The sequence below is a fragment of the Schistocerca serialis genome, chromosome 8 (assembly GCF_023864345.2).
Source record: "Schistocerca serialis cubense isolate TAMUIC-IGC-003099 chromosome 8, iqSchSeri2.2, whole genome shotgun sequence".
NCBI lineage: Eukaryota > Metazoa > Arthropoda > Insecta > Orthoptera > Acrididae > Schistocerca > Schistocerca serialis.
In genome coordinates, this window is record NC_064645.1 from 392,670,165 (window position 1) to 392,683,345 (window position 13,181).

Here is a 13,181-nt window from a genome sequence, read left to right on the forward strand (position 1 = left end):
ACCAGAGAGTATGCGCTTGACCGCGCGAGTGTTGCGAGCAGTTCGCTAGTTGTCGCTATGCAGAGCAGTACTCTGTCTGTAGTCGTTGCGAGTCTGTCAGTAGTCGTTGCGAGTCTGTAGCTCTGTTTAGTTGCAGAGCAGTACGCTAGTAGTCGTCATGCAGAGCGGTCGGTCAGTAGTAGCAGCCCAGTGCGGTTGTGCGATGTAGGCGGTCGGCAACACTGGTCAAGATGCTGAATGAGGTACACTGTTAAATAATATAATCATTAGATAAGGTAAAAATTTATTTATTGTAATTATTCTCCAACAAGTGCCCCAATAATAATTTTTAATTTCAAAAGCATTTTTTCAAAAATTTTATTTTTTATTGAACTAAAGATTTCGTTGCACTTCCCATTTCATTCCACTTCTTTTGAAGAAAAATTTCAGTAAAATCACAAAAAAAAAATATTATTATTTGCAATGCAGTTCCTCCAAGCCGTGCGCACAAAAAAGAGCAGAAATTTGACATCCAGTTATTCTGAGGTAAGACTCTAATTCTGATTGTTTTACACAGGGCCAAAGACCGATATTTCGGTTTAATTGAATTTTCTTATCACTGAATGGACTTTAATTTTTTTGTGAAGAATTTATATTTGAGTCAGATTGCGAATTTCACATTTTTGTTGCCATTGTCAGTACATTTCATTGTGGGCAGGTTACGCATAGAGCAATGTCCATTAGGATTCATAATTAAATATTGTCGTATTTCTTCCTTTAAAAATTACGGTGGGGAGGTTACAACTATTAGTGACTTCTTGTAGGTCTCGCTCCGAACGTACGATGACACTTACGTCATCCGCGTATGCCACACATTTGACAGTCGTAGAATACAAGGTTAAGCCCTGAAGTGTACGGTTCAGCAAACGGACAAATGGCTCAATGGCAATGACAAAAAGAGGCATTGACATGGGGCACCCTTGTCGTACAAATCGCTCAATAGTTATTTGCCGGGAGAGTTGCCCATTGATGACGATCCTAGAGCAAGCAGAGGTGTACAAATTTTTACCATCTTAATAAAACCGTCACCAAAACCTAAATGGTTCATAATTTGAAAAAGGTAGCTGTGCGAGATCCTGTCAAAGGCTTTGCATTGATCTAGAGCTAAAATTGCGGCCTCCGGTTGGGTAATAGCACTAAAGGAGATGATCTCCCTATAATCTGCGAGACTTTTGAAGATCGTTCGACCAGGGACGGCTGCTGTCTGGCTGTCATGTATGATTTTCTGTAAAACATGTTTAATTCTCGCTGCTAGAACGCGGGCCACAATTTTATACTCTGAGTTGAGGAGGGAAATGGGACGATATTTATTGACATCTGGTGGGTATTCCTTGGGGACGAGTACAATTAGACTATCACTGAATCCTGCTGGTAGTTGCCGACCTGCTTTAATTTCATTACATATGTTCAGAAAGCAATTTTCGAGTAAGTACCAGAATTGTTTGTAGAATTCAATGGGTAGTCCATCTTCCCCGGGTGATTTATTACCCTGGGCCTTCCTGAAAGCCTCCCGAAGTTCTTCCTCAGTGACATCACTCAGTAATAGTTGTCTGTCCGTATCGTCGAGGGTCGCTGTAAGGTAGTTTTTCATGGTCGCAATTGCCTCGTCATTCGTGGGCTCTTGACATGTACAGCCGTCGGTAATAGTCGGTTATATATTCCTTTATCTCATTCTGGGCTGTAGCGACACTGCCATCTTCTGTTTTTAATCTGTGAATCAATTTCTGTCTTGCGCGGCGTTTCTCTTTCGCAAGATGGAAGGAGGATGGGCTTTCGTCATAGGCGCTGTTACCATCGCGAGAACGTATTTTAATTCCTTCCAGTTGTCTTCGTTTCAATAGTGTTAACTTCGCCTTAATCCTTTTGATCTGTACAAAGTTCTCCTGTGTGACATGAGTAGCAGAATACAGCTCACGGAGACATCGAAAATAAAATTTGGAAAGCTCTTTCTGCTGCCGGCTCCTTTCATAGCTGTAACCTTTCAGGCAATTAATAAGTTTTGGCTTTGCGCGGCGGCACCACCACAGCGTGACCGACGGGAAAGTATGTTGGCGCCGTGAGCACAGATCCCATACTTCGTGCACCCGTTCTCTTAAACCTTGATCATTGAGAACTGAAACATTCAGCTTCCAACCCGCTCTGCCACGGTACGTTCCCTGCCGTACCATTCGGATTGTACAGTGATATGCCTCGTGGTCGGAGAAGTACAGCGGCCACGTCTCCGTTGCAGAGATCTTGTCCCTCAGGCGTTTTCCTACATAAATTCTGTCTAATCTGCTGGCAGTTCGAGCGGTAAAGTACGTAAAACACTGTCGGTCCCCGTTCAGGATTTCCCAGGTGTCTTCTAGGTCCATCAGTCGAACAGTTTCGGCAAGTGTCGCACAACCGTTAAAATTCGGCCATTGGTCTTTGGGCTTTAAAACACAAAGTCCCCGCCGACGACCACGTCCTCCTCATTCCTCCGTAAAAGATACAATAAGTCATTAGCGTAAAAATGTGCTCTGGCAGCTCAATTTTGATTCCCTGAGGGAGCATATATGTTTATCAATCGAACTCCATTAATAAGGCACGAAATTCCTCTGCCAGACTCTAGTCTTTTGACGTCCGATACAATAATACCCTCTTTCAATAACAGAGCTGTGCCTGAGGAGCTATCTGGGATGGTATTTGTCAGTACGTCATACCCAGGGAAGTCAGGTAGAAAATTGTGAGCCACCCCTTGCAGCATCGCGATGTCTGCATCACAGCCATACAAATAATCGCGGGACTGTATCTTCTGCTGTGAAGTTATTTTGTTTATGTTTACAGTGACTATCTTGTAGTCCTGAAAAGGAGGCATGAAATTCTCTGTGTTAAAAGTCGCGGACCACAGTCAGTACAAGCATGATGTCGGTGAGGAAATTAATACGTATCCGAATCATCATCTTTTCTCAGGTTCGTTGAAAGCTGTCATGTCACAATTCCGCTCTCCCCGGCTGGCATAGCCTCCTTTGATGTTTCAGATGTAGTCATTCCTCGATCCGCCGACATGTCCTCGATATCAGCCCAACTGCCTGCCATGGACATGTCCACCTTCTGATCTGAGCCCTTTCCCGTTGGACACTGTTCTTTCCGCCCCTCTCTCAGAAGCTGCTGAGAGACTCGATCCTCGTGTGCTGCAGCGTGATTTCCAACCCCAGAGTTCGGCGTGGGCGCTGTTATCGCCTGGTCGTGGCCACTCGATTGCTTCGCATCTGTCCTCCCAAGAGTTGCGTCAGTTAATCCGCGGGGAATTTGCGCTCCTTTGTCGCGCAGCAGTGGAGCTGTTTTCTCAGCATCCTTGTGAGCGATCCGTCGCTTTTTGTGTTTTTTACGAGAAACGTCAGCCCTTTCATTTGCCACAGTCACTGAGGAAGAGCCGCAGATTAGTAATCCGGTGTTGTCGTCGCTTCCGATTGATTTAGAATCCGCTCCTTTGTCGGTGCGTGGATCACTCTCGACATCTTGGGTTTTCTCACGAACCTGGGCGCTAACCAAACACGTAGCCTCCGGATCGTTCAGTGTCATCGTCACGTCGGGGGTGGTGTCAGCGTTGCCCTCTGGGGTGGCAGTCTTCGTTGGTGTCTGGTCAACTTCGGTGGTTTTGACAGTCGTGTCCATGTGAGTGACCTCCGTCGCTGCCATGGTCGAACGGATTGCCGCCACATAAGTTGGAGGCACTGATGACGTCTAGTTACTAGGAACACTTTCGCCTGGTGGCAACTGTGTCACTCGTCTCTGTACGCATTGTGCGCGAACATGATCAGTTGCATCACATCCAGAGCAAGTGCGAGGCTGTCCATCGTATATAACAACGGCCCTGTATCCACAGATCGTAATATATGGTGGAATGTGTCTCTCCAGTTCTATTTTCACCTGTCGAACACCGTTCAAGACAGGAACTTTGAAGGACATCCACTTTTCCGCAATATTGCTGATAACCGTGCCATAGTTTTTCAAAACTGCATTTATTTCGTCGGCAGGAACTTCAAAAGGTAGTTCGAAAATTCTGACTGAGCGGACACTAAATCCTGCACGAGAGCCCTAAACTTCGCCAATATTACCACCGCTGTGAGTAAATTTAAGGCTACCACCGCATGACTGAACAATTTGATCGCATATTTAGCAGTTTTAAATTTTATGTGCGCAGTACTGCTAACGATTGAATGATGTACACCAATTATTTCATCAAAAGATCGTTTCAAAACATTCTCAATCCATGCTTCGAGTTCGCAAGCTTTAGGTCGTGCATATTTCGGATCGAAACTTAATTTCAAAGTATCTTTTCGTGCTAGTTCATTCATAGTCAATTCGTGAAATTTTTCACACAACCGTTAACTGTGTACGCTACAATAGCGTCATCTCACCGTAAACAGCGCTCAGCCGGCAGCAGCAGAGACGTAAACACCAGCGCGCGTCCGCTCGCCATGGCCACCGAGGGCCGACTAGAGCTACCGTGCCGGCATACTCGGCTGCTGCCGCTTCGTGGTAAAAATGGCCAAGCACACCACTACATCGGCGCTACGTCATTCGTTCTCCCTTCACTCCAGTCCTCCCTCTACTGCCTGTCGACGAATCGCGCGGTGAAATAGACTTAGAGCAACAGTTGCACTTTGCTTTCACATCACCTAAACCGACGAAGAAACCCCAAATTTCACTACTTTTAGGCGATCGTGAGTTGCTAGCCATTGTATAAGCGTGAACAGAAACAAAAACTGCTTTCCGAATAAAATAATGATGGATTTTACCTGAAATCGTACCAATGACTACAGGTGACAGTTTACGTTTTGAATTTAGAGGATTATTATTCTCAACAAAAATAAAATATACAGGAAAACTTCTGAATAATTACGTAACGTAGGTATATAGACTGTGACAGTGGTAAAAATACTCATTCCATTTTGGATTAAATTTTAAAAGGAACATAAAATTGGACTGCATTTCGTTGGTAGCCCTAGTTTTTCAGTCCATGAATAAAACAAATAAGGTTTCACTTGGCAGATGAAGACTTTTTTTGGCGCTTCATCAGAAAATGTCGAGTAAGATTAAACGTAATACCTTCTTTATATGTGACTGCTTCTCTGTTTATCTTTCCTTTGTCCCCTTCGACCATGATCTATTTAAGTCACGTCAGATGCTGTAAGACGCAAAACGTTGCGTGCACGTTACTGCATAGTTCGGCCATCTGTTGGTAAAATTATGAAGTATTACGAAGCTTTACTGTACGAGCGAGGCGAAGCGAGCGTAGCCGCGGCTAAGCGGCGAACTGGGCAACTTCGCCAGGCTTCCGTACTTCATGAATGAACTACCTCATTTGAACGCTTCACGGCAAAGAGTGAAATGAATGAAGTAGTTCACGGGAATGAACGAGTTCGACCTATCTCTTCCTCGAACTGCGCAACGCTACGCGCTGTTAACAGCCAACAGCCCAACACTACAATAGCGAATATTACAACAATGCCACCCAGCCACAGACTGCACACAGCACAGCCAGTGAATTTCATACAGAGCGCTACGTGGCGTTACCAATATAAAAACCTAAACAGCCTACTTACAATTACTGACTATTGTTGAGGAATATAAATAATGTTTTGTATCCAAGTTATTAGTGTGTTTATGTTCCTCTAAGAACCGACATTATTCGGTAAATAGCATAAATATATCGGTTAGAGGCAAGGGTCTCAATACGGAAACGAAGGAGTCGAAGCGAAAAACTGATACCTATAGAAGTGGAATACATGTACGAGTACCGCTGTTTCTAAGGTGGTAGGTAGGGTAGGTTAGGCAACTTTCAGAGGTGGTAGTGTGGACCGAAACAAGAAAAAAGTCTGATAAATATGGGGTCTAATGTGCCTACCTTAGGAGCTTTGTTCATTTGTTCACTAGAGGAGATGTTTTTCACACTAGCGGTGATGAACAAATGCTGATAGCTCCTCACGTATCTCTTTTAGGGTACATGTTTACTGGACGTTTTTTCTTGTCTTGGTCCTTACTATCTCCTCTGAAAGTTCCGCACCCTACATCCTCAGCAACAACAGTACCGGTACATGTATTCCACTGTCAGAGGTACCAGAATGATTTCCGCTAGCAAGTTTCCACTGATTCGTTTGCGAAGCTGGGAAGCTGAGATTCTTGCCTCAGATTGAGACATTTATCTATCTTCATCATCCTTGAAAGTTTGTAACATCACAACGGAATTGCCCTGCATAAACATCCATATACAGACGCCGGCGCCTGTAACACTGACGCCCTGGAGCGTCATTGGATGAAGTTTCCGGACGTGGATTCCCATGTAAAACTTGATCCACTAACCTCTAGAAGAGGGTAACAGGATCTGTCAAACACTCTGTATACACGCTGGTCCATTGATAGTGACTGGGCCAAATATCTCACGATATAAGCATCAAACGAAAAAACTACAAAGAACGAAACTCGTCTAGCTTGAAGGGGGAAACCAGATGGTTGCTATGGCTGGCCCGCTAGATGGCACTGCCATGGGTCAAACGGATATCAACTGCATTTTTTAAATAGGAACCCCCATTTTTATTACATATTCGTGTAGTACGTAAAGAAATATGAATGTTTTAGTTGGACCACTTTTTTCGCTTTGTGATAGATGGCGCTGTAGTAGTCACGTCGTATCACGTAACATTACGCCAGTGCGAACAGTATTTGCTTCGTGATACATTACCAGTGTTAAAATGGATCGTTTACCAATTGCGAAAACGGTCGACGACAGATTTTCTGCACTCGTTCTATTTACCAACAGCGGTAACGTAAACCGGCATAATTTGCACTATTGGGCAACGGAAAATCCACGATGGCTGCGACAAATGGAGCATCAGGACCTTGGCGGGTTAATGTATGGTGCGGCATTATGGGAGGAAGGATAATTGACCCCCATTTTATCGATGACAATCTAAATGGGGCAATGTATGCAGATTTCCTACGTAATGTTCTATCGATGTTACTACAAGATGTTTCACTGCATGACAGAATGGCGATGTACTTCCATGATGGATGTCCGGCACATAGCTCGCGTGCGGTTGAAGTGGTATTCAATAGCATATTTCATGACAGGTCCGATCTGACGTCCCCGGATTTCTTTCTGTGATCCACCGACAACGCCGGACAACATGCGTCAGCGCATAGTTAATGTATGTGCGAACATTAAGGAAGGCGCATTGCTCACTGTTGAGAGGAATGTCGTTACACGTATTGCCAAATGCATTGAGGTTGACGGACATCATTTTGAGCATTTGTTGCGTTAATGTAGTATTTACAGGTAATCACGCTGTAACAGCATGCGTTCTCAGAAATGGTAAGTTCACAAAGGTACATGTATCATATTGGAAACAACAGAAATAAGATTTTCAGACGTACCTACGTTCTGTATTTTAATTTAAAAACCTACCTGTTACGAACTGTTCGTCTAAAACTGTGAGCCATATGTTTGTGACTATTACAGCGCAATCTATCAGAAATCGAAAAAAGTGGTCCAACTAAAACATTCATATTTATTTACGTACTACACAAATAATAAAAATGGGGTTCTTATTTTTAAAAAACGTAGTTGGTATCTGTTTGACCTATGGCAGTGCCATCTAGCAGGCCAACCATAGCGCTATCTGGTTTTCCACTTTGAAGCTAGAGAAGTTTCGTTCTTTGTAGTTTTTTCGTTTGACGCTTCTTTTGTGAGATATTTGGCCTGGTCACGATCAATGGATCACCCTGTATACAGACTGCAGCGATGAATAAAAATTTATACCAATCTGGGATTTCAACACTGTTTTCCTGCTCACTATGCAGATGCCATAACCACTACATCCCAGCACTCAGGCTTTGCGTAACTGCACGTACTACCCTATCACGCCCCCTTCCTCAGTCCAAACAGTCCAGTGGGCGGAGGCGGGAAAGAGAAATGGACGGAGGGAGGCATGATGGGGTAGTATAAAGCCGCTTTGTGAGGGTGACATAGTGGTTAGCGCATCTGCCTAATGAGCAGGATACCAAGGTCCGAATCCCGGCCTTGGTACAAATTTTTATTCGTCGCTTCAGTCTGCATACATAGATCATACGTAACCATGAAATGTGTAAGTGAATACGTAAGAGTAACGTGCTCGCAATCTCGCTAAAAATACTTGACGTGGTTTGTTCATTCAGAAAATTACGAGATATTTGGCCATCGAATTGTGATATTCCTGTAGCAAACATTTGAACATCTCAGACGACAGCCTAGGATCATGCATTTATCCTGAGCCACTGCACGGCACTTTTTTTTATTCCCTTACCAGTGGAAAGGCGGGGCTGTTGGAGAACGTTCGTTTATCTTAAGACGAATCTCATCATGCGAGAGTGAGAAAGAATGATTTTCAGTTGAGAATATTTTGGAAGTGACTTGCTATTGCAGCCTGTTTCTAGTCAACGAACACCTTCAATTAAACTTTGTCAGAATCGAGATATTGTTTCTTCTTTCCAGTCTATACCCCAAGATACGGTCCGTTGCACAGCCCTGCTACTTTTAGTCGTAATCCAGTGAACGGGAAATGAGGACCGTCTTGTTCTTCATCGTTAATGTTTGTAAGGGGGGCCACCTATTCCCGCACATGCCTTACAAACGAAGATAACTTCCAGAAAATGCGTCTTTGAACAAGGATGTTGGAGCTAATAAGTTTCCGAGGTAACAGGTGCCACACAGAAATGCTGTGGAACAGTTTTCGCCCAAGCGAATAATGCAAAATTCTGACAATCGGTAGAGAGACTCTCGCTTCGAGATGTATGGGAGCTGATTCCCAGCCCCTTTATATCCCTGCAAAGCAATTGATAACATCCCGAAGATACTTGACCAGTGCATCAAGAATAGATACATTTAATTTCTTTGTGGGATAGTATTCCCAACGGTCCGAGGTGAAAACTGAAAATCTGTGCCTGTTTATATGTGTATGGTTGTTTACATGCTTGTGTGAGAGCGTCTGCGAGCGTCTGCGAGCGTCTGCGAGCGTCTGCGAGCGTCTGCGAGCGTCTGCGAGCGTCTGCGAGCGTCTGCGAGCGTCTGCGAGCGTCTGCGAGCGTCTGCGAGCGTCTGCGAGCGTCTGCGAGCGTCTGCGAGCGTCTGCGAGCGTCTGCGAGCGTCTGCGAGCGTCTGCGAGCGTCTGCGAGCGTCTGCGAGCGTCTGCGAGCGTCTGCGAGCGTCTGCGAGCGTCTGCGAGCGTCTGCGAGCGTCTGCGAGCGTCTGCGAGCGTCTGCGAGCGTCTGCGAGCGTCTGCGAGCGTCTGCGAGCGTCTGCGAGCGTCTGCGAGCGTCTGCGAGCGTCTGCGAGCGTCTGCGAGCGTCTGCGAGCGTCTGCGAGCGTCTGCGAGCGTCTGCGAGCGTCTGCGAGCGTCTGCGAGCGTCTGCGAGCGTCTGCGAGCGTCTGCGAGCGTCTGCGAGCGTCTGCGAGCGTCTGCGAGCGTCTGCGAGCGTCTGCGAGCGTCTGCGAGCGTCTGCGAGCGTGTGCGAGCGTCTGCGAGTGAGTGTGCGAGTGAGTGTGCGAGTGAGTGTGCGAGTGAGTGTGCGAGTGAGTGTGCGAGTGAGTGTGCGAGTGAGTGTGCGAGTGAGTGTGCGAGTGAGTGTGCGAGTGAGTGTGCGAGTGAGTGTGCGAGTGAGTGTGCGAGTGAGTGTGCGAGTGAGTGTGCGAGTGAGTGCGCGAGTGAGTGCGCGAGTGAGTGCGCGAGTGAGTGCGCGAGTGAGTGCGCGAGTGAGTGCGCGAGTGAGTGCGCGAGTGAGTGCGCGAGTGAGTGCGCGAGTGAGTGCGCGAGTGAGTGCGCGAGTGAGTGCGCGAGTGAGTGCGCGAGTGAGTGCGCGAGTGAGTGCGCGAGTGAGTGCGCGAGTGAGTGCGCGAGTGAGTGCGCGAGTGAGTGCGCGAGTGAGTGCGCGAGTGAGTGCGCGAGTGAGTGCGCGAGTGAGTGCGCGAGTGAGTGCGCGAGTGAGTGCGCGAGTGAGTGCGCGAGTGAGTGCGCGAGTGAGTGCGCGAGTGAGTGCGCGAGTGAGTGCGCGAGTGAGTGCGCGAGTGAGTGCGCGAGTGAGTGCGCGAGTGAGTGCGCGAGTGAGTGCGCGAGTGAGTGCGCGAGTGAGTGCGCGAGTGAGTGCGCGAGTGAGTGCGCGAGTGAGTGCGCGAGTGAGTGCGCGAGTGAGTGCGCGAGTGAGTGCGCGAGTGAGTGCGCGAGTGAGTGCGCGAGTGAGTGCGCGAGTGAGTGCGCGAGTGAGTGCGCGAGTGAGTGCGCGAGTGAGTGCGCGAGTGAGTGCGCGAGTGAGTGCGCGAGTGAGTGCGCGAGTGAGTGCGCGAGTGAGTGCGCGAGTGAGTGCGCGAGTGAGTGCGCGAGTGAGTGCGCGAGTGAGTGCGCGAGTGAGTGCGCGAGTGAGTGCGCGAGTGAGTGCGCGAGTGAGTGCGCGAGTGAGTGCGCGAGTGAGTGCGCGAGTGAGTGCGCGAGTGAGTGCGCGAGTGAGTGCGCGAGTGAGTGCGCGAGTGAGTGCGCGAGTGAGTGCGCGAGTGAGTGCGCGAGTGAGTGCGCGAGTGAGTGCGCGAGTGAGTGCGCGAGTGAGTGCGCGAGTGAGTGCGCGAGTGAGTGCGCGAGTGAGTGCGCGAGTGAGTGCGCGAGTGAGTGCGCGAGTGAGTGCGCGAGTGAGTGCGCGAGTGAGTGCGCGAGTGAGTGCGCGAGTGAGTGCGCGAGTGAGTGCGCGAGTGAGTGCGCGAGTGAGTGCGCGAGTGAGTGCGCGAGTGAGTGCGCGAGTGAGTGCGCGAGTGAGTGCGCGAGTGAGTGCGCGAGTGAGTGCGCGAGTGAGTGCGCGAGTGAGTGCGCGAGTGAGTGCGCGAGTGAGTGCGCGAGTGAGTGCGCGAGTGAGTGCGCGAGTGAGTGCGCGAGTGAGTGCGCGAGTGAGTGCGCGAGTGAGTGCGCGAGTGAGTGCGCGAGTGAGTGTGCGAGTGAGTGTGCGAGTGAGTGTGCGAGTGAGTGTGCGAGTGAGTGTGCGAGTGAGTGTGCGAGTGAGTGTGCGAGTGAGTGTGCGAGTGAGTGTGCGAGTGAGTGTGCGAGTGAGTGTGCGAGTGAGTGTGCGAGTGAGTGTGCGAGTGAGTGTGCGAGTGAGTGTGCGAGTGAGTGTGCGAGTGAGTGTGCGAGTGAGTGTGCGAGTGAGTGTGCGAGTGAGTGTGCGAGTGAGTGTGCGAGTGAGTGTGCGAGTGAGTGTGCGAGTGAGTGTGCGAGTGAGTGTGCGAGTGAGTGTGCGAGTGAGTGTGCGAGTGAGTGTGCGAGTGAGTGTGCGAGTGAGTGTGCGAGTGAGTGTGCGAGTGAGTGTGCGAGTGAGTGTGCGAGTGAGTGTGCGAGTGAGTGTGCGAGTGAGTGTGCGAGTGAGTGTGCGAGTGAGTGTGCGAGTGAGTGTGCGAGTGAGTGTGCGAGTGAGTGTGCGAGTGAGTGTGCGAGTGAGTGTGCGAGTGAGTGTGCGAGTGAGTGTGCGAGTGAGTGTGCGAGTGAGTGTGCGAGTGAGTGTGCGAGTGAGTGTGCGAGTGAGTGTGCGAGTGAGTGTGCGAGTGAGTGTGCGAGTGAGTGTGCGAGTGAGTGTGCGAGTGAGTGTGCGAGTGAGTGTGCGAGTGAGTGTGCGAGTGAGTGTGCGAGTGAGTGTGCGAGTGAGTGTGCGAGTGAGTGTGCGAGTGAGTGTGCGAGTGAGTGTGCGAGTGAGTGTGCGAGTGAGTGTGCGAGTGTGTGAGTGTGCGAGTGTGCGAGTGTGCGAGTGTGCGAGTGTGTGAGTGTGTGAGTGTGTGAGTGTGTGAGTGTGTGAGTGTGTGAGTGTGTGAGTGTGTGAGTGTGTGAGTGTGTGAGTGTGTGAGTGTGTGTGTATCAGTGTAAGATACCATCGGAAAGGAAGCAGAAGAGTTTGCAATCGGGAATTCGTGGGGCATCATTATGAGGTCCGTCATTTGTTCTAGAACCACGGCAAGGGAAACCTCCCAAAAACGATGGTAGCAACCTGGGAATTGGGTCTTTTTATTTATTTTTTACTTGAACAGTATGTCCCAATGACAAAAGGAGTGGAAAATGTTTATATATTTACGTGACTAGAAAAGTCTATGACTGTTAAGATGTGCAGTGTATGTACCCAAGAAGTGTGGTAACCGTTGCCAACACAGTAATATTTGCTTTCGAACTATTCGCCTTCCACCTGCACTGATAATTGACTTGCATCAATCGATTGACAGTACATGAGACACAATAAGATGTGATTTCATCACTGGTCTCGTTTTACACTGATGTGACAGTCGCCGAATATTGAACATAATACGTCAGCAAATTTTCATTTCGAAAAAAATTATAAATTTCAGTCTCCACGAAAGTTTATTCTAAAATAAAAAATCGTTGCTGGAATTTCTCTTTGCACAAATCAAGACTGAAGACTAGATTCCTAACAAGATAACGCACGTGGTATTTTATCAATGACATCTCCTGGATTTAACGAAATTAGTCCATTTGTAGCTCTGTTTCATTTTCAGTACAATAAATACAATGACTCACTAACAATGGTTAATGCTACGAAATGTTTCCTGTTATTCAACAGAGTGGAAAAATATCCTGTTACAAGGTTATGTCAAACAATCCGCATATACTCGTATAAGACGCCTCGAGCTAAACCTTCAGAGTAATGCTGCTGCTAGCAGGACAGTAAATGCAAATTACTTGACCTATCTCTCTACAGACATCTTTCATGTGACTACCGGCTCAATACCAGCATCTTGTACTGCTTCGACAATGTGTGTTGCTGTGTCCAATCCTCAAACAAATGTAAAATGGGCAATGGCGCATGGCTCCTCTCGGCAGCAAACTCCATGAATATAAACGAACGCTGGGAGCCGCCGTGATATGAATGTCGAAACACGAAGAGGTAACAGCTTTCCTACTTTCTCCTTTTTCACACTTATGTTCAGTGTGCTACGTAAGTGCAATAACATCGAAGTATAACAGTATTTAAGTGAACGGCGCGCCCTTCGTTATCGAGATCATTGCATCCTTTACACAGCGCCGCTTACAAATAAAGATCTCCTTTCTCACTTCTGTGAAAGAACAGTTTTGGGTAAAAATCTTTTCAGTTAATCGAGAAAA

The 13,181-nt window shown here is 47.8% G+C and overlaps 1 protein-coding gene across 1 annotated transcript; it reads left to right on the forward strand.

Annotated features, from left to right (window-relative positions):
* The first annotated feature begins 4,484 nt into the window (after positions 1 to 4,484).
* LOC126417030 (NF-X1-type zinc finger protein NFXL1-like) lies at positions 4,485 to 12,940 on the forward strand. Its single transcript, XM_050084921.1, has 3 exons — positions 4,485 to 4,582; positions 9,735 to 11,005; positions 12,900 to 12,940. Exons 1-3 carry the CDS (start codon positions 4,485 to 4,487, stop codon positions 12,938 to 12,940), a joined length of 1,410 nt encoding a protein of 469 aa, XP_049940878.1.
* Positions 12,941 to 13,181: the final 241 nt, after the last annotated feature.